The following is a 19,772-nucleotide window of genomic DNA, read 5'->3' as shown; positions in this document are numbered from 1 at the left end:
GTTGCCAAATGGTTCCATTGACAAGACCAAAGTGATCTGTGTGTTTTGTCGTTGTGAACTGAGCTATCATCATCGCAGCACGTCCAGTCTGAAATACCACTTGATGATGGCCAAGCACACACACACACACACACACACACACACAGCTGATGCGAATTCTCCGCCCCCTCGTCAATATCAGGACCTCGTCAGTATTTCTTTCACCCTTTTATTGATGGACAGTGTTACATTGTGTGAGAGATTATTTGCTCCAAGTGAGAATGTTAGTGTGAAATTGAACACAGTATATGCCCATGTTGTTTTCAATAAAAAAACATTTGCACAAAGCAAGCCGATCCACTTGTCCATGTTGATAAGAGCGTTAAAATGAGAAAAAATAATGGGACAAAAAGAAATCAAGAGATATTTAGAATAGATAAAAATGTGCGATTAATCGCGAGTTAACTATGACATTAATGCGATTAATCGCGATTAAATATTTGAATCGTTTGACAGCACTAATATATATATATATATAAATGTAGTGTTATGTAAAAGTAAATTTAACTAATAAAACTATTATAAGTATAATCATATTCTTTTAAAATGTATATACACAGTAATATTAGTATCACATAATATTATTAGTATAAATTATTCAATTAAATTAAGTTATTTATAAAAAATAATAATTATGTGCGTGTTATTTAATTATTTGTCGTTACTTTTATTTGTTAAAGTTATAATCATTCTAAAGTTATATTGGAAATGTTATATTATAAAGATATCATACATTTAAAAATGTATTTAAATTTGGATTTTTAAAAAAAAATATAATATGGAGTGCCTACTTTTGAAAGCGTGTCGGACTGAATGTCTTCCAGGCGTCTTGAGGAGCGTGAGAAGGAGCAGCTGAGTCTGGTGGGGCGTCTGGAGGAGCAGCTGAGGGAGCGCAGCGAGGAGGCGTCCGTCCTGCTCACTCCCGATGAAGCTCGGCGACTGGAGGAGGAGAGGCGCACGCTCACCGAGCTCAAGGAGGAGCTGCTCAGAGCGAAGGAGGCGCGCATCGATGGAGAGGAGGAGGAGAGCGGGGAGGAGGCCCGCAGGAGCGCGCAGGCAGGCTATCAGCATTTCAAGCAGACGCAGGTGGAGGAGCTGGCTTTGCTGGAGGAGTCGCTGATCCAGCTGGAGGACCGACTGGAACGGGAGGTGGCCAATGAGCGCACGTCTCTCGGCCTGTTGCTGCACGCGCACAAGGACAAACAGAGACAGGTAGAGCTGTCCGTATCTCAAAAGCTCACTGAAAACAGATTCGAACAAGCATGTTATTTGGGGTCGTGTTTAATTGTTTATTATCTAGAGTGTTGTCTTTAAAGGGTTAGTTCACCCAAAATTATAATTCTGTCATTAATTACTCACGTTCCAAACCCGTAAGACTTTTTGATGAAATCCGAGAGGTTTCTGAACCACCCATAAGCAGCAACGTCATTGCAACTTTCAAGACCCATAAAGTTATTAATGATATTGTTCAAATTGTCCATGTGACTACAGTGGTTTAACCTTAATGTTATGAAGCGACGAGATTACTTTTTGTGCGCAAAACCCCCTAAATAACAACTTTATTCAACAATCTCTTCTCTTCCATGTTATTCTCCTACACTGTTGACGTAGTGTGAACTGCAGCGCTTCCTGGTTATGTCAGAACGTAGGCTTATTATTGAAGACAGAATTTTCACTGAACCACTGTAGTCACATGGACCTTTTAATGACGTCTTTACTACCTTTCTGGGCCTTGAAAGTTGCAATGACGTTGCTGCCTAATGAGAGGGACACTAACTAACTAACCCTTTAACTATTGGGATAATAGTGTGGCACTTAAATACTGTTTAATATGGCAACATTAATATGGTAATGTTAGTAATTTAATTTTCTGAATTTTTTTATTTACTTGAAATAGTGTGACCTGTGTAGGCCAGTTCTCAAACAAATGACTCTTTTACTCTCTTGTAGCCCTATTCCTGAAACAAATTACTAATATATGTGAGTCATAATAAATAGTTCAATAAGACGAGTTACCTGTTTGAATCAGTCTGAAAAAGTGAATAATTTAAAGCATTAGCAGATGCTTGTGAGTAAATAGAACTTTATGACCAAAAAATAAAATAAATTAAATAAATCAAATCAATATGAAATTTTAAATGGACTGGAATCTGGCGATTCGCTGTGTCTCATCCTGTTCTCTGCTTTGCAGGTCCGTGACGTGATGGAGCGTGGCGTTCAGGACGTGTCCTCTTTGGGTCAGGAGGAGGCTCTGATCCAGCAGGCCGAACACAGGCTGCAGTTTAAAGAGAGACAGCTCCTATCTCTCCGTGAGAAACAGCTCCCTGCTGTCTCAGAGGAGCGCCAGAGAGCCAGCGAGCTCCTGGAGAGAGCGAGAGGGGGAACAGGCTCTCCTGGTTTGGACAGAAGTTCAGAAGAAATGGACAAAGAACTGGACGAGACTCTGTATCAGGTAACACTCTCAAAACTCGGTCTCATCCTGACGCTACTCGGCCAGAACATTTTTTAAAAACTTAAAGACTGGATATAGGTGATTTGTTCCAGAAACTTTTTTTGTTGAAAGTCCACATCCTGATAGCAATCAGGATAAGTGGTCTAAGTAAGTCCAAGTTAAGTGGTCTAAATGTATATATATATATATATATATATATATATATATCGTCTGTGGAAGAGTAGGACCATAAAATGTTCGTTCAATCATTGAATTAGGTCTGAATGCAATGAAACGATGTCCTACCTGCCTGTCAGCGTATGTATTTCCACACCTCCTCATATCACACGTCATCAGTGTGTTTCATGCCGAATTAGACAGACGTCAGTCACTGAGCAGCGCAAACAAAACAGCAGCCGCCTTTTACAGTTCCTCCTGAACCAAAACAACCAGCTCATGCTGCGTTCACACCATAACTGCTGTAATTTGGAAGAGATGGAAACCTGTGATGTTACACTCAGATCAGTTCATGACTCGAATTTATGTCAACACTATCAATGCTGAAATGAATCTGCAGCAGTCAGGTGGTACAGGTTGTTTATTCATTATTATTGTAATGTTATTTGCTTTGAGACATGAAGTAGTTTAACGCCGACTCTCGTGACGCTTTTGCTCTGGCTGTATGTGTTTTGAAGGAGGCGGGGCTTTGGAGGCGCTCTGAAGGGAGGGTGGGATCGCATGCTTTCAAAGCTAACTCGCTAATTGCTAGCCTTCTCCGAAAGTTGCCTACCCTAGCTTTAAACTTTTATGAAATTTTGAAAAGTTGTCTTGGTTGAAGTTGAAGTACTAAAATTATTAAAACTGAAATAAAAATCAAGCTAAATAGAAATATTAAAAACTAATAAAAGTAACAAAAGCTCAAAATGACTCAAAACTAAAATTTAAATGAAAACTGAAAATATAAAAAAGAAAAGCTAATTCAAAATATTAAATACTATAATAGTATATAAATGATACAAAAATAACACTAATATTGCTGAAATCTTTTTGTGAATTTAGAAACGTGACAGAAGTTCAGGTGTTTTCAAAACGGTCCAGTTTGTCCGTGATTTTTGTCAGTGTGGCAAAACGCAACTTCATTTGAAATGAATCAGTTCCAAAAAAACTGATTCACCAAATCATTTGAGTCATCATTCTAGTTTTCCTACAAATCCCAGCATGGCATTTGAGCAAACTCCTCTAGTACAGACATGAATGATAATACCTCAAATCATGCAGGTGGTTTAGAAGTGTTTTTATTTTTATTTTATTTTTATTTTTTTATACAGTGACCAGACATATGATTTTCATCTGGCTAGATATAAAATGAGAGTTACAATTCCTGTAGACTTACATTGAAGGAGGAAGTTGAGCAATATCTGGATACCAGAATATCAGAGACTTGTTTAACTTATTTAAACCCAAGATTTTTTTTCACCTTAAGAACTTGTTTTAGTAGCAGCATCTCAAAAACTGTCCTTTATCTTTCTCAGGTTGAGAAGGAGCTGGAGGAGAAGGAGGAGCGCTTGTCTCAGTACAGCGCGAGCGCGGAGCAGTTGCAGCAGCTGCAGCAGTCGTACGAGTTCACTGCAAACGTGGCCCGACAGGAGGAGAAGGTTCGCAGGAAGGAGAAGGAGATCCTGGAGTGGAGGGAGAAACAGCAGCGGGAGGCTCTGGAGCAGGCGGTCGCGCGTCTGGAGCGGAAACACTCGGCCTATCGCAGGAGCCTCAGCCTGGAGCCGGACCCTGAAGGGCCCCGCAAGAGGTCACAGTCCGCACTGGGACAGAGCACGTCCAGGTTTACAGGAACACAAGACCTGGACCAGGACAGGTGTGGGCTTGTTTTTTTAGGAGCACACTAGCACTGGGGTTTTCCTTTTTAAAACTTTGTGATGCGAAGGACCCTCTAATACGATGATCCTCTTGTGGGAACCTGTTCATAAATGTAAAGCTGAGCTGTATATTTTTATGTATAAAAATCCATTTATAGAAGAAGAAGTTTAGAAAGAATATTAAATTATACTGTGTAAGAACACGATTAAGGTAATGGTAAAAACTTTATTAATCCCGTTTAGAACATTGTCATGCCAGACCACTCACATAAAACATAAATCCTCACAAATACAAACATAAATGCATAATTATTCCAATAAATTCACATGAATATAAACCTCCCATAAGCATCAAGGCAATATATGTTTATATTTATTATTTATATATATATACACTACCGTTCAAAAGTTTGGGGTCAGTGAGAATTTTATTTTTTATTTTTTGGAGGAAAGAAATCAATACTTAATTTGATCGAAAGTGACAGTAAAGACATTTATAATGTTACAAAAGATTCTATTTCAAACAAATGCTGTTCTTTTGAACTTCCTATTCATCAAAGAATCCTAAAAAAAAAAAAAAAAACTGTACAACTGACAGACCAACAACTGTTTCAACATTGATAATAATAATAAATGTTTCTTGAGCATCAAATCCTCATATTATACTGATTTGTGAAGGATCATTTGACACTGAAGACACTGACACTGGTGATGCTGAAAATTCAGCTTTGATCACAGGAATAAATTACACTTTACTATATATTCACACAGAAAACAGCTGATTTACACTGGAATAATATTTAATACTATAACTGATTTTTGTTGTATTTTTAATCAAATAAGCGCAGCCATGGTTAGCAGAAGAGAATTCTTTTAAAAGTATTTAAAATTGTACCGACCCCAAATTTTTTTGTGTGTATACATCAAATGTATACATGGTATTTTCCAAAAAATATATATAATTAGCTTTTACATAGTCGGTATACTAAAATAAATTATTAAAATATTGTCTGGAAAATATTTACTTTTATTAAATTGACAAGTGCTTCTGAAATTGGCACTTGAATTTCCCCCCAAAAAGTAAATATTTAGAATACTGAAAAAATAAAAGTAAAATAATCATAATTAATGTCTTAATAATGAATAAATTAACGAATTTCCGACCGGTCTTTAGAAAGCAGGATGCCACGCTATGCTAAAAATAATCCCGCTAAGCATGTAATATTTAATTAAGATTTTAAGTGCAGACATGAACTATAACAGCCTCAAAAAATGTACTTAATAAATAAAAACAAACCCGAACCCTAGGACCCCCTTGCGGCCCCCAGGGGTCTCTAGAAATGAATCTGATGAATCCAGAGCTCTTGTCCTTCTGATTTTATTGTGGATGTTTCTCAGGATGGAGCGAGAGATTGCCCAGCTAAAGCAGAGGATCAGTGAGAGTGAAGGAAGTGTGCGGAGTCTAAGCGTGAGCGGAGAGGAAAAGAACAATGTGAGCCAGTCGCCCGTCAGCCCCATACAGACCCTCCCCAGCGTTCTCTCTGTAGGAGACGAGAGGTGCGCACGCTGCTCAGTGCTCTCCAACACGCAACATGCTGGACAGCTTTACCGCTCGCTTGTGATTTGGCCAAGTAATGACTGGACTGTTCCTTTAATGACTCGTTTCTCCTTCAGGATAAACGCGTATATTGAAGAAGAGGTCCAGCGGAGGCTGCAGAAACTGAACCTGCTGAACAGAGAGAACAATAACACACTCTCGCTGTCCTCAGACTCACTGCAGGTATATGACTACAGCTCCCACAGTCACACTTTAAACTGCAACAGCTATAGTCTGGAGACTAGGAATTAAGTGTGAAACCACCAGAAAGTCTTTTGCAGTCAACATTCGTCTCGTCTTCTTTTTTTTTGTGTGTGAGCCTGTTACCCCAATGAGCATTTCTTGTCCTATGGTCACACTTTAATTTTTCAATTTCTATTAGTATTGCATTTAATCATTTTTGACTTTTCAGTGTGTTAAATCTCTTTTTTTAGCCCATTTTTTCTTGAAAAAATATTTTTTTCCCGCTTCCGGCCATCGTTAACAATTATATATCAACGTTAACAATGATTATATACAAAAATAAGAATAGTTATTAAATTTGATGTGGTTTGAAATTTGGTAAACTGTGCTTGAAAAAAAAAGAAAAAAATATTGGTACATCGGATTGCCTAATAATTATGCACGCACTAATATATATACACTCACCTAAAGGATTATTAGGAACACCATACTAATATTGTGTTTGACCCTCTTTCGCCTTCAGAACTGCCTTAATTCTACGTGGCATTGATTCAACAAGGTGCTGAAAGCATTCTTTAGAAATGTTGGCCCATATTGATAGGATAGCATCTTGCAGTTGATGGAGATTTGTGGGATGCACATCCAGGGCACGAAGCTCCTGTTCCACCACATCCCAAAGATGCTCTATTGGGTTGAGATCTGGTGACTGTGGGGGCCATTTAAGTACAGTGAACTCATTGTCATGTTCAAGAAACCAATTTGAAATAATTCGAGCTTTGTGACATGGTGCATTATCCTGCTGGAAGTAGCCATCAGCGGATGGGTACATGGTGGCCATAAAGGGATGGACATGGTCAGAAACAATGCTCAGGTAGGCCGTGGCTTTTAAACGATGCCTAATTGGCACTAAGGGGCCTAAAGTGTGCCAAGAAAACATCCCCCACACCATTACACCACCACCACCAGCCTGCACAGTGGTAACAAGGCATGATGGATCCATGTTCTCATTCTGTTTACACCAAATTCTGACTCTACCATCTGAATGTCTCAACAGAAATCGAGACTCATCAGACCAGGCAACATTTTTCCAGTCTTCAACTGTCCAATTTTGGTGTGCTCTTGCAAATTGTAGCCTCTTTTTCCTATTTGTAGTGGAGATGAGTGGTACCCGGTGGGGTCTTCTGCTGTTGTAGCCCATCCGCCTCAAGGTTGTGCGTGTTGTGGCTTCACAAATGCTTTGCTGCATACCTCGGTTGTAACGAGTGGTTATTTCAGTCAAAGTTGCTCTTCTATCAGCTTGAATCAGTCGGCCCATTCTCCTCTGACCTCTAGCATCAACAAGGCATTTTCGCCCACAGGACTGCCGCATACTGGATGTTTTTCCCTTTTCACACCATTCTTTGTAAACCCTAGAAATGGTTGTGCGTGAAAATCCCAGTAACTGAGCAGATTGTGAAATACTCAGACTGGCCCGTCTGGCACCAACAACCATGCCACGCTCAAAATTGCTTAAATCACCTTTCTTTCCCATTCTGACATTCAGTTTGGAGTTCAGGAGATTGCCTTGACCAGGACCACACCCCTAAATGCATTGAAGCAACTGCCATGTGATTGGTTGATTAGATAATTGCATTAATGAGAAATTGAACGGGTGTTCCTAATAATCCTTTAGGTGAGTGTATGTGTGTATACAGTGCCTTGCAAAAGTATTTGTTCACCTTCATTTTTTTTCACATTTTGTTATGTTGCTGCCTTATGTTAAACTACTTTAAATAACTTTCTTTTATTTTCTTCACATCAATCTACACTCCATAAACCATAATGACAACGCAAAAAACAGATTTGTGACTTTGCAAACTTATTAAAAGGGAATAACAATCAAATTAGCCAAAGCTTTTAATTTGAGATTTCTGTGCAGGCACACATTGTGGGAAAATAGTTGAATGTCTCCCTAGTCATGCACAAAAGACAATGTTTTTGGCACCAACACAGTTGTTTAACTCTACAGGAGGAGGAGCAGGATAGTGACGGTAGCTCTGTTAGATTGACGGATGAGGTAAGCACAGGCCTCAGCCAATCAGCACCAGCTGAGTGGACTGTGATTTGCATGATCCAGCCTTAATAATTTGCATATTGCTCACAATCTTGGGTCTTTCCTCTGCGGTTTTCCACTTTGGGAGCATGCAGCCTTGCCCACCGATTTCTTGTGTCGATGCAATGATTTTTTTTTTGTTATCTCACTCTTCCTAGACATGTTCCTAGATCAACATGTTTCCTAGTCCTAACCCTACCCATAACTTATTTCTTAAAATCAGAGGGAAATGATAGGTGAATAACACTGATGTAGAAGCACCTAACCCTGGTTGTAAGCCTAAACTTGACACAAACTGTAGACCTATCCCTCAAATCTGATTGGTTGATTGGAATCTTTTTCCAGGATCAACAAAGATGTTGATCCAAGAACATGTTCTACTTGGTTAAATCACATTCACTGATTCCATCCATCTATTTTTATGGGAATTTTGGGATATTGCATTAAAACACTGGATGGAAATGCCAAGATGCGTATGCTACTAAAAATGGGCATAAAAAACGTATGTGCTCAATTGAGCCGGATAAAAAATAATTATCCAATAAGAAGTGAACTCTTTTTTTTTTTAAATCCTTCGATGCGCAACAAAAAACTCATGTGACTTTGCCTCAACAGAGGATGTGATTGGATAACTGGACAGCATCTCAGATGTTGGTTTGTTCGTTCTGAAATCCCTGAGCCAAAGTCTGTCGTCACGATGATTTGGTTTAATTCCCTCCCAGAAGCGATATTCCACTTTAATTCCACGTTAAATTTGCAACACTGTATGGAAACATAGCTATTCGTACGAAATGACAAACAAGTACTTGCTTGACCCCTGAAATCAGCTCCGTTGAGTTATGTGTGTGTAATTTTGTGACCCTAATAAACTCAAATTTCAATCTCTCAGGACAACGATAAAAAACGCTTGGATCCACGCAAACTGAAATATGAGGTATGATCTTACTGTACGTGTTTAGGGAATGATATTTCATCAGCATGTTTTCTGACCGCCACTGGCCGTCTTTCCACAGCGACTGGTGTCGATTCCCCTGGATCCGAGTCCAGAGAATCTCAAAGATCCCGTGAAGATCAGTATTCCACGTCACGTCCTGTGCGGACAAGGCAAAGACGAACACTTCGAGTTTGAGGTCAAGGTTTGTCTGCGTTTTATACAGTCTCAGTCAGTGCATTATCTATGAGAATTGTCGAATTGACCATCAGGCGACCTCCACTGAATAAAAAAATCTCCACATGAAAATCTTTGATGACTCAGTGTTTTGCGTCTGTGTTCAGATCACAGTTCTGGATGAAACGTGGACGGTGTTTAGAAGATACAGTCGTTTTCGGGAGATGCACAAGTCTCTGAAGCTGAAATATCCAGAGGTAAGACCTACATGTACACATGGAAACATGTGACACAATAAGCAGAGCATGACGCTAGCAACGGAAGGGTTATGGGTTTGATTCCCAGAGAGTGCACGTACTGATGAAATACAAACCTGGAATCTGGGCTTGACATTAGCAGCTGCCAAATGTGGGTGGATTTAGCGCAGTCACTCCTATGGCCACTTTGGCGGGTTGAATTTTATATATAATATATACATTTTTCAATTGTAGTCTTTTAAAAAGGCATCTGAAATAAAAAAGTGCAGTGTAGTGTTGTCAAAAAATATTGATTTTTCAATACATATCCATACTGAAATATCTGAAACGCTTTTACAGTTTTTCTCGATTGCTTAAACACATTTCTTAAAACTATGCCTCGTATTCTCAAAACAGTAAACACAAATCCATAACGTCTCACCCAATTCCCCAAACATCCTATTTTCAGGTCAAAATGAAGCTCTACACTCAAAACCATTCACTCTTGCTGAAAAACCAAACTTTCCCCTCAGACAGGACACACAAGCCCTCAAAAATACACACACTACAACATAGTCTTACACACTGGTGCTATAAATTCAAAACAACATTTCCAAAACTGGTAAGTCATGTTGCTTGTGGTCCCCCGCCCTCCCTCCCCCCATCTTTTTTTTTTTACTCTCTCTTACTCTTACGTAAGATGTGTGTGAGCATCATATGACAGCAAAAGAGCACACACAAACCTTATTCAAATCTGGAATTGTATTGGAATGGTAAAGAGTGTTGGTACATGCCTCCACTCAAGGATACAATATGATGAACAAGTCTAAGAATGTTCCACATATGGTTGAAACACCATCATTGGCCTAGAAAGATAACATTCTGGGAGTCAAGACTATAAAGGAGAAAGGATGCCCTCCCTTCACTGTCACACTCTGCAGCCGCTCTGTGTGACTGTACGACTGCTGGCCTTTTCTTGCAAGAACATAAACCTCATCAAAGACAATTGGAAATGTTTGTCTCTTATTCAGTGATAGAAATGTGTTTGCCACCACACCTCCCTGAAGGTTCTGATGATGGAGGCGACGGTGAAGCGACTCAAATTTGGCTGTACTCGTTGCCCAGCCTCCCTCATACCATGGACAAGGACATGGCCAACTAAAGTGGCTTGAATTTCATCCGAGACTGCTTGTCTTCTTGCCCTTGCCCTTGCCCTTCCTCCTCCTCCTTCTCCTCCTCCTCATCCTCTTCCTCCTCCTATTCCTCCTCCTCTTCCTATTCCTCCTCCTCTTCCTCCTCCTCATCCTCTTCCTCCTCCTTTTCCTCCTCATCCTCATCCTCTCCCTCCTCGACATATTGCTTAATTTCTCTGTGGATCCATTGTTCCAAAACTCAGTAAACTGATTTTTATCTTTTATGAAAGATTGTATAACCTTTTATCTATCTATTGAAGGATATGACTGATGTGTGTTCAATTTTGACTCTTAGTGTTTTCACCTGGGTAATTGTGTGCTAACTGAGCTGAAGCTGAGCTGGCTTGAGTGAACAATTTTGAATGCTAGTGCTTTCTAAATGACCACGTGGTGTAGGCATTTGTGTGTAGAGTTTTGCTGTGACAGTTCAACAAATCTGACTAATGTGTCAAAACAGGGGAATAGTGTTCATAGTTCAGTGAAATGGGTGTGCTTTTTGATAAATGGCATTATGGTTTTGAAATTTTAGTTCAAAAGCCTGGTTATAGTGTTTAAGCAATAGTGTTGAGAAAAACTGTAATACTAATTTTCCACAAAACAGATACACGATACCAGCTACACTTTCTCTCGCTCTCATCTCTCCGACAGCGAGTGACACACAAACCCGCCTCCACTCACTCACTCGTTTCATTTGCTCCAGATGAATATTGTTGGCGTTACAGGGCTTGAATATCGGCGTGTGAATGCACGTATTGCGCATAATTTTACTCATTCCCACAGATGTTGTGCTCTCACCCAAAGTGCACGCACATAAAGCCGCCTCTCAGCATTAAATCGAGTTATTTTTCGTTGCGTATTGCGCTTAAACAGTCAAGTACACACAAAATAAAGTCAAAATGCCGGTCTTGGCGAGTATTCATGTAAACACAGTCAGTTATGTTTTAAGTGAATGTAAACAATTGAGAAAGAAAACGCATGTGTAACAGTATAATGGATCCGTGCGTCAGGTCTTAAAGTGACAGCATCCTAATAAACCTGCTGCCACATTATGAGATAATATAAAAAATATCTAAATGGCAGCTTTTGTCAAATCGATGTCAAAATTGTGGCCAGTGAAAATGCCGAGTGGCTAATAACTTTAGACTTAGACACTAACCACAGTGGCTGGTGAGCAAAAAAGTTACTGGCTAGCCCTGCCTGGAATACATAAGTTGCTTTGGATAAATGCATAAACATAAAAGATTAAATTCATTTCAGATCAAATTTATGTATGTAACTTGTACATTTTTTATGATTATTTTTATTTGTATTTGAAATAAATGCATTTCAACCCCAAAATAATTCAATATTATGCTTAAAGAAAAGTTAAACACATTTTTAGGACCATACATTTATTTATATTTATTTATGCATTATTTTCATGCAATAAGCTTAATGCATTACAGGTTGTTCTGGATAAATGCAAAAGATTAAATTGATTTTTAGATCAAATTTATTCATGTAACCTGTCAAATTTGATTCTTTTAGCATTATTGTAAATATTTATATTTAAAAAAAAGTTATCATTCCTATAAATTATTTAAATATAATCTTGCAGTGTTTTCGTGTGAATCACCCAACTATGACATATTAGATATATTTTAATTCGTGAATGTCTTGTTCTAGCTCGCGGCTTTGGCCTTCCCTCCCAAAAAGATTTTTGGAAACAGAGACGAAAGAATGATTGCGGAGCGCCGGAATCAGTTGGAGGTAATCGGATGTGTTTACTGTCATTCACCTTTGAATGAGAAGGTGTTTTTCTAATCTAATCTAAGATGCCATTGTGTTTTCCCAGCAATACCTGCGGAACTTCTTCCATGTGATGATGACATCATCCTCCTCCTCTCCTCTGAGAACGGACGAGTGTGGATTACAACTCTCCAAACACGCCGTGTGCGACATCTCTCCTTTCTTTAAGAAGGGAGTGTTCGACTACAGCAGTCACGGGACGGGCTGACACACTCACACACACACACACACCAATAAAACACATAAACACTAATTTACTTGCACTTTATGCAGCTCTCTGATACACACACACACACACATAAATACAAACTGATTCACTCACAAACGAAGAAAGATATTTTACCCTAAAATTAAAAGGGAAAAAAATAAGGAATTATATTCTCCATTTAAAAAAAAAAAAAACCATTGTGATATTATTTGCATGACAATTAAGCACGTTTTTACTTTTGAGGTTTTTTTTGTAGTTTGTTATTCTAGGGTGATTCCGAATTTGTTTACTGTATTCACGTTAAAAATTACTAAAATATTTTTTCCTTTAAAAAAATACAACCAATGCTACCATACTTTACAATCACTTTAAATAATATATTTTTTTTTTCTTCATATTGTCATGTAAATAATATCATAATGGAAACAATCCTAATAAATAAAAAAATCAGCTTTTTTTTTTTTTTTTTTTTTTGAGGTGAAATATGCCCTGGATTCACTCGTATATTCTCATGAACACACTCAGGAAAGTTGGAAATCAGGTGAAGGAGGAATAAGAAAAGATTGAAAGGATCCAAAGTAGATGTAAATAGTTTAGTTAGTGCCTTGTCGGCTGTAATTGAGCTTTAAAATGCATCAAAGAAAATGAAACGTGTTAACATGACAACTGATGGTCACCATAACCTGCTTCAAACATCTTGTGTTTACATCGAGGACCATGAAGCCTTTTTCTGTGGACACACAGGACGTCCTGTAGCTGCTACTTGGGTTTGTGATTCACTTGTGATTCATGTTTAAGTTGCTGCATGTAATGAATCGCCACTTGCTTTACTTTGTTGTAACTGCCATTAATGAGAACGGAGGCCTCTGATTGGCTCCAATCCATATATACTCATTATCATCCATTATACTCATGCTAACATTTAGCAGATATGTGTTTTAATAACCACTAAGAGGTCAAAGCTCACAAAATGCCACATGTACTGTGAGCCAATGTCTTCCAGAACCTTTGATTGGAAATGATTGTCCGGCTCACTGGACGCAGTTAAAGGGCTTTTAATGTAGAATATGCTGTAATTTGAATTTATGTTCAGCACTATAAAGCCATATGTGTATGTAAATGTATTGTACACTTGATCTGTACATGATGTTTGAAGGAAAGGGATAGTACTGCTATATTAGCCGTTAGGATTTTCTTGAGCTAGTTGGACTGTAGAATACTTTAAAAGAGTGCTGAGTGTAAGATGTATACATTTTTAAAACAATATTTTCATTTGCTTTTTTATTTCTGAAACTGAATGTAATCATTTGTGAGTAACATGATTTGGTAACTCAGTTTTAGAGAGTAAGGCAAACTGTATTCATGGTTTATTTATGTTGGAGTACATTTGTCAAAGGAAGCTTGTGCAAAAATTACAGTTTGTTGATGCAACATTTCAGTGTAATCATGTTCATATAAGTAAAGCAGATCCTTCAAAGCACATAAGTTGATTTGAGGGATAAAACATGACTCCTAGGACTTGTCATTGGTGTTCTGGTGGTCGGTCTGAAGTTTGTCAATTTTTGATAAATCCGCGAATGAGACATTCGCCGTACCCCGTTTTGCTGGTTTCGCCTGTAAATTCATCACAAGATGGCAAAATCAGAATCCGACTACAGGTCCACTTTTGGAGGAATGCGATTGGCTGTTTGTTCAATTCTGACCAATGAAAATGCAACAGACCTGAGAATCATGAGGCTTCCAGCCAATCATGTAGAGGATCTGAAACGTGGCTGGAACTGAGCCGTCTTCACTGCCGTACATCTCTAAAAGAAATGACGTTAATAGAATTACACAATATCTAGGGTCATCAATCTCATTTAGGTAAATAAAATTATTTAGCGTTCAAAATCAGTAGTTCCTAACCTTATTGAATCCATTGGCAAAGGTCCAAGATACTTCTGCTATAATAACAAAACTGCTAATTTTTTTTTTTTTTTTTTTTTTTTTTACAGTAACTAGGAGTGGCGATATAATATAACTAAATAACCTAATTATAAATAATTAAAATTCCGTAATTCCAATAACTGAATGTTCTTCATAGTTTACACTTTTTATTACCCGTGAAATCTACATTACTTCCCGATTAAATATCAATTTTCTACCCGATAAAATGTTATGGCTTGACTAAATTTATCATGCAAATCTAAATTATATTCATTATAAATGACTTAAACTTTTCCAGGTCTATAAATCACACTTTTGAAAAATGTCCTCATAGGTTGTCCAAAATCATGAGAATTACACGATTATGTCTTACATCCTGATTTTTAACCATTTAGGCTTTTTTTTTAAACATTTTTATTTTAAATAATTTTAATTCATCAATCCTTCTGCCTCCTGATTGAAAACCACTATTCTACATAGAATTATAAGTGTTAAAATAATAAATATATAATAAAATAAATACTATGGACATTTTAATTGTCATTACAATGTTAATTTAAAATATATAATATTAGTAATATTATTACATAATATTAGTTACGTTTTCATCCAAAGATGCAAATTTAGCTTAACTTGAACTTAATTTAACGCAGGATTGGAGTATCGTATAAAACATTTGCGAATAAAGCACAGTTTCCATCCCATGTGTTCAAGAGAACAAAATCGTCACTTCCGTGGAAAATAAATTGGTGGAGAATATCTGTAATAAAGAGACCGCCTCAATTTTTATGCGATATCCCAAACCTGGCATAAAAACAGGTGGATGGAAACATAGCTAGTGTTACATTCGAGTGAATCCTCCATGCGTTCGGTGCAGTTCACGGTTCGCGGCCTCACCTTTATAAATGGCAGCGGCCGCCAGTATAGTGTCTCTTTGCAGGAGTGACTTCCTGTTCCACGCACAGTTGCTCTCGCCCATACCTGAAGTGGATGAATAAATGTTAAACACATTCTCAACAAATCACCAAATTTACAAGACGCAGAGTTTACCTTGTAAATCACTCATGACCTCCAGCATACCAGGGTAATGGACCTGAACTTCATCAATGTCCTGGATTACAACACAATAATGAGCCTCAATATAATCACTCATAATTCAAATCAAACTTAAAAATGCAATACACAAACAGTGACTGCCATAAAGCACTGTGGATTATGTACAGGAGTGGCCAAAAGTGATGTCCCGAGGTGATATTTATTTTTAATGACCGTACAATTTGATTAAACCATCAAAATATGAGGGAAGAATAAAACACTAATCTTGGTTCTGACAAAGTTATTTGGCAAAAAAGGCAAACTAGCTTGACAACAACACAATATGCTTACAAAAACACATTTTTAATAACATTTGAATAAAGGGTGAAGATGTCGGACCTCAATTTTGGCCACTACTGTTGCTGAATCTTTGAATGGAGATATTTGAGTACTCGTACCACAGTGAGCATGTTGAATCGGGCCTGTCCCAGCAGGTTGCCCAGGTCAGTGACAGCTGTGTAGGGTGAGATATGGGGCGCAAACCCGCCCTCCCTCTCCAGCTCGGCTAACTGCAGAGAGCACCGCAGCTCGTAGAGCGTCTCCCCGCCAACCATCGCTCCAATGAACACGCCGTCCGGCTTCAACACATGGTGGATCTGAACGACAAAAAGAGGGAATTTCGGTTTATTTAGGACTAGCGCACCACAGGAACGCACACTTGCCTAGATCCTCGTACCTGTCTCAAAGCTCCAGGAAGGTCGTTGACCCAGTGCAGACTGAGGAGACGAAAACGGGTTTATGAATGAGAGTTCATCTTTAAATTTCCCATCATGCACTGGGGTGGTACAGTACCTCAGGCTGCTGAGCACTAGGTCAAATGTGTTTTCTTGAAAGGGCAGGAACTCCTCGTCTGCCACAACACAGTGAGTAGGAATCTCACATTCCCTCCTGTTCCTCTGAAAAACAAGGAGGAGAAAGAAGGTTCAAGTAAATGTATGTCTTGAAAAGTTTGGGGTCTGCAAGTTAAATTTTGAATTCTTCTATTGCATTTATTTGATTTAAAAAAACAGTAATATTGTGAAATATTATTACAATTTAAAAAGAACTGTTGTCTATTTGAATACATTTCAAAGCTGAATTTGCAGCATCATTACTCCAGTCTTCAGTGTCACATGATCCTTCAGAAATCACTCTAATATGATGATTTGATGCTCAAGAAACATTTCTGATTATTATCAATGTTGAAAAACAGTTGTGCTGCTTCATATTTTTGTGAAAACCAAGATACATGTTTTGGTGAAAGCATTTATTTGAAATAGAAATCTTTTAAGTAACACTAAATGTCTTTATCACATCAGTGAAATAAAGACTTGTGCAATCTCTTACCAGGGAAGAGTCTGAGGCGTCTGTTAAGAAGAGACGTTCAACAACCTCCTGAGAAGAGAGAGAATAATTTACACAGAAAGGAATAATTTACTTGCTTTCATGTTGTTCCAAAACCTGTATGACTTTTTTTTTTAAGAACACAAAAGGAGATGTTTTGAAGAATGTTCATGCTGCTCTTTTCCACGCAATAAAAATACATAGTGATGAGGGAATGTCAAGCTTCTAGTGTCTCAAAACCAATAAAGCACACTAGCAGCTCGACAGCCCTAGTCTCCATTCACTTTTATTATATTTCTGTCATGACAACTCTCTGAGTGTTTGGGAGAGTAATGGACATGATCATGTTGATATATTTGGTCTTGGCGAAATAGCTCTGTTATGCTGTTGCTGTACAATATAGCATACATGAATTGCCCATAGCAAATCTTTACAGGTGGAGCTGGGGAAGGTGGAGGGTTTCTGAAAGCGCGCCGCAAACTGCTACAGCAAACGCTGACCAAGTATTTGAATGTTGAGCAGCGAGCTCATTGGCTACTGATACAGCAGGAACCAATCAGCTGTGCCCTATAGAGAATGATGTGATTGCAAGCAGGTTGAGTTAAGGACCTATTAGCCTGCGCCATCTAGAGTTTCATGACAGAACTTTGGATGAAAAGAGTAATGTAAACATTCGTCAACTTTTCTTGAAGTTCAAAAAACATGACAAATCTTAATTTTCCTTTAACAATGCCATTCACTGTAACATTACCTTACTCAAATGCTCTGCGATGTGACTCTTCCCACATCCTACATCCAAAGCCAGAGGGAAAGTCCTGCGATGACATTTAGGGGATCAGAAACTTACATTTTGTTATTTCCTCACCCTCATGTTATTCAAAACCTACATGACTACATTTGTTCTGGTTAACACAAAATTAGACATTGCTGTTGCAATGAAAGTGGATGGGGACTGGAATTCTTGAGCTCCCAAAATGCAATAAAAAATTGATTTGTCTGTTCATTACACAGAGCACTCAAAAGCACAAAATGGAGCACTTTCATGGTGCTTTTTTGAAAGGTCAACAACCCCAGTCCCCATTCACTGCTATTGTGCGGTAAACAGATGATCGGACATTCTGCTCAACATCTCCTTTTCTATGCCACAAAACAGAATAAAGTCAAACGGGTCTGGAACGACACTACATTAAAAAAAGTCTGATTTTTTTTATTTTTTGGCTGAACTATTTCTTTAAGTTTACTCCTTCTGTTAGAAGAAAGAACAAAATAAGATATTTTGAAGAATGTTGGTTGATGGGACCCATTGACTTGATTTTAGTCAATGATGCCCATCAACTGTTTGGTTACCAACATTCTTCAACATATCTTCTTCTGTGTTTAGTAGAAGAAGGAACTTCATGCAGGTTTGGAACAACATGAGGGTGAGTAAATGATGACAGACTTTTCATTTTTGGGTGAACTATCCATTTATCATGCGTTTAATATGTGGACAGTGACCTTGAGATGTCATAAACTCTGTCTGCCACTCTGCTCGCCACCTGCAAAACACAATCCATGAGAGCAGAAGTTCACACACACAGTTTGACTTCTCGTAGAAACAAACACAGGTATCAGAAATTCATCTATCTCACCTCGTCTCGAAGGTAATCGTATTTGTCGCTGTCAAGTAAAGATGAAGCCCATTCTTTCTGTTTGCGCTTCATGTTCCTGTCAAACACGTTCATCGCGCCTCCCTGCATGGAAGAGAAACACCTCCATCCTCTCGACACACATCGGAGGATTTTCACGCTCATATTCATGCTTCCTAATTCATTCTCATTTCAACACATACCATTTTCAAACACATTTCATAACACTTTCAAATACGTTTCATCTGTGTGCCTCTAAAAACAGAGCTCAGCCTCGCGTCACGCCACAGGGAGATATGAGGTGAAATGTGGAATGGATCAAACATCATACTGGACTGGAACATGGACCGGAGTCAGTTTAAAGCGATTGTTTAACCAAAAATTTCTATTCTATTCTATTCTATTCTATTCTATTCTATTCTATTCTATTTTATTTCATTTTATTTTATTCTATTCTATTCTGTTCTGTTCTGTTTTATTCTATTCTGTTTTATTCTACTCTATTCTATTAGACAATGAAAAGCAAAGGGAAAACGTCTAAATATACAGAACAATTGACACACATAAAAAGTGTGACTTTATTTCAGACTATTTTTTTTATTCTTTAAAGGTTATAATACCAATATCGCTAATAGTAATATTAATGATATTTAAAAGTTGTGTTTATATTTTGTGATTTACAACTGATGATGAATAAGGGAATTGACCGAAGATTTTCTTATTTGTACGTTTATTTATATATTTCCAGCTTCAAGCTCGATTAGACAAATCAGTGTTATTTTAGTAGCTTATCTATTGTAGTTTTACTAATATTTTGAATTAATTTAAATTTTTATATTTTCGGTTTGTATTTCAATTTTGTTTAAAGTTTTTGTGATTTCGCTGTTAGTTTTTCTAAATATGTCAATAAAGTTATTATATGTATTTTTCATATCAGTCATAGTTTTAGTTATTTTAGTACAATTAAAACTAAATGAAAACGAGAAAATATTACTTAGGCAACTACCTGAAAATGTTTAAGTTGTTTTTATTTTGTTTTATTTCAATGTTTATT

General features: G+C 37.8%; 2 protein-coding genes across 8 annotated transcripts in view; one reads left to right on the top strand and one right to left on the bottom strand.

The window, feature by feature from the left end:
* kif16ba (kinesin family member 16Ba) overlaps positions 1-12,958 on the top strand; it is a 30,774-nt gene extending 17,816 nt beyond the window's left edge. For 3 of the 6 annotated variants that reach the window (XM_056253614.1, XM_056253612.1, XM_056253609.1), the window contains 11 exons: positions 864-1,251; positions 2,231-2,491; positions 4,003-4,340; positions 5,740-5,898; positions 6,016-6,121; positions 8,130-8,177; positions 9,103-9,147; positions 9,227-9,349; positions 9,489-9,578; positions 12,416-12,499; positions 12,585-12,957. In XM_056253614.1, the coding sequence (XP_056109589.1) occupies positions 864-1,251; positions 2,231-2,491; positions 4,003-4,340; positions 5,740-5,898; positions 6,016-6,121; positions 8,130-8,177; positions 9,103-9,147; positions 9,227-9,349; positions 9,489-9,578; positions 12,416-12,499; positions 12,585-12,746 (1,804 nt within the window). In that variant the 3' untranslated portion in view covers positions 12,747-12,957. Of the gene's footprint in view, positions 1-863; positions 1,252-2,230; positions 2,492-4,002; positions 4,341-5,739; positions 5,899-6,015; positions 6,122-8,129; positions 8,178-9,102; positions 9,148-9,226; positions 9,350-9,488; positions 9,579-12,415; positions 12,500-12,584 lie in introns of all 6 variants that reach the window. The other 3 variants (XM_056253615.1, XM_056253611.1, XM_056253613.1) reach the window with 2 other exon arrangements.
* Positions 12,959-14,151: 1,193 nt separating this feature from the next.
* Positions 14,152-18,965, bottom strand: ndufaf5 (NADH:ubiquinone oxidoreductase complex assembly factor 5). 2 transcript variants are annotated; one of them, XM_056253607.1, is made up of 11 exons: positions 18,722-18,965; positions 18,588-18,628; positions 17,842-17,905; positions 17,094-17,141; positions 16,560-16,663; positions 16,444-16,483; positions 16,166-16,363; positions 15,723-15,783; positions 15,570-15,653; positions 14,469-14,551; positions 14,152-14,360 (listed from the first exon to the last, which is right to left on the bottom strand). In XM_056253607.1, the coding sequence occupies exons 1-11, from the start codon at positions 18,887-18,889 to the stop codon at positions 14,259-14,261; spliced, it is 993 nt and encodes a 330-aa protein (XP_056109582.1). In that variant the 5' UTR covers positions 18,890-18,965; the 3' UTR covers positions 14,152-14,258. The 2 variants fall into 2 exon arrangements, with proteins under 2 accessions (XP_056109582.1, XP_056109583.1); XM_056253608.1 differs by lacking the exon at positions 17,842-17,905 and having other exon boundaries at positions 14,153-14,360; positions 18,722-18,750.
* Positions 18,966-19,772: the final 807 nt, after the last annotated feature.

This window comes from Rhinichthys klamathensis, unplaced genomic scaffold, assembly GCF_029890125.1.
Source record: "Rhinichthys klamathensis goyatoka isolate OS25496 unplaced genomic scaffold, OSU_Roscu_1.1 h1tg000107l_1, whole genome shotgun sequence".
Classification (NCBI taxonomy): Eukaryota; Metazoa; Chordata; class Actinopteri; order Cypriniformes; family Leuciscidae; genus Rhinichthys; species Rhinichthys klamathensis.
This window is presented reverse-complemented; position numbering and strand designations above follow the sequence as displayed.

Bases quoted from the DNA above. Each gene is read 5' to 3' on its own strand.
- ndufaf5 (XM_056253607.1), bottom strand. From the start codon at position 18,889: ATGAATATGAGCGTGAAAATCCTCCGATGTGTGTCGAGAGGATGGAGG. The intron at 16,484-16,559 runs GTACTGTACCAC...TCGTCTCCTCAG, and splicing joins CTAGTGCTCAGCAGCCTGAG to TCTGCACTGGGTCAACGACC. The intron at 16,364-16,443 runs GTACGAGGATCT...TTTGTCGTTCAG, and splicing joins TTCCTGGAGCTTTGAGACAG to ATCCACCATGTGTTGAAGCC.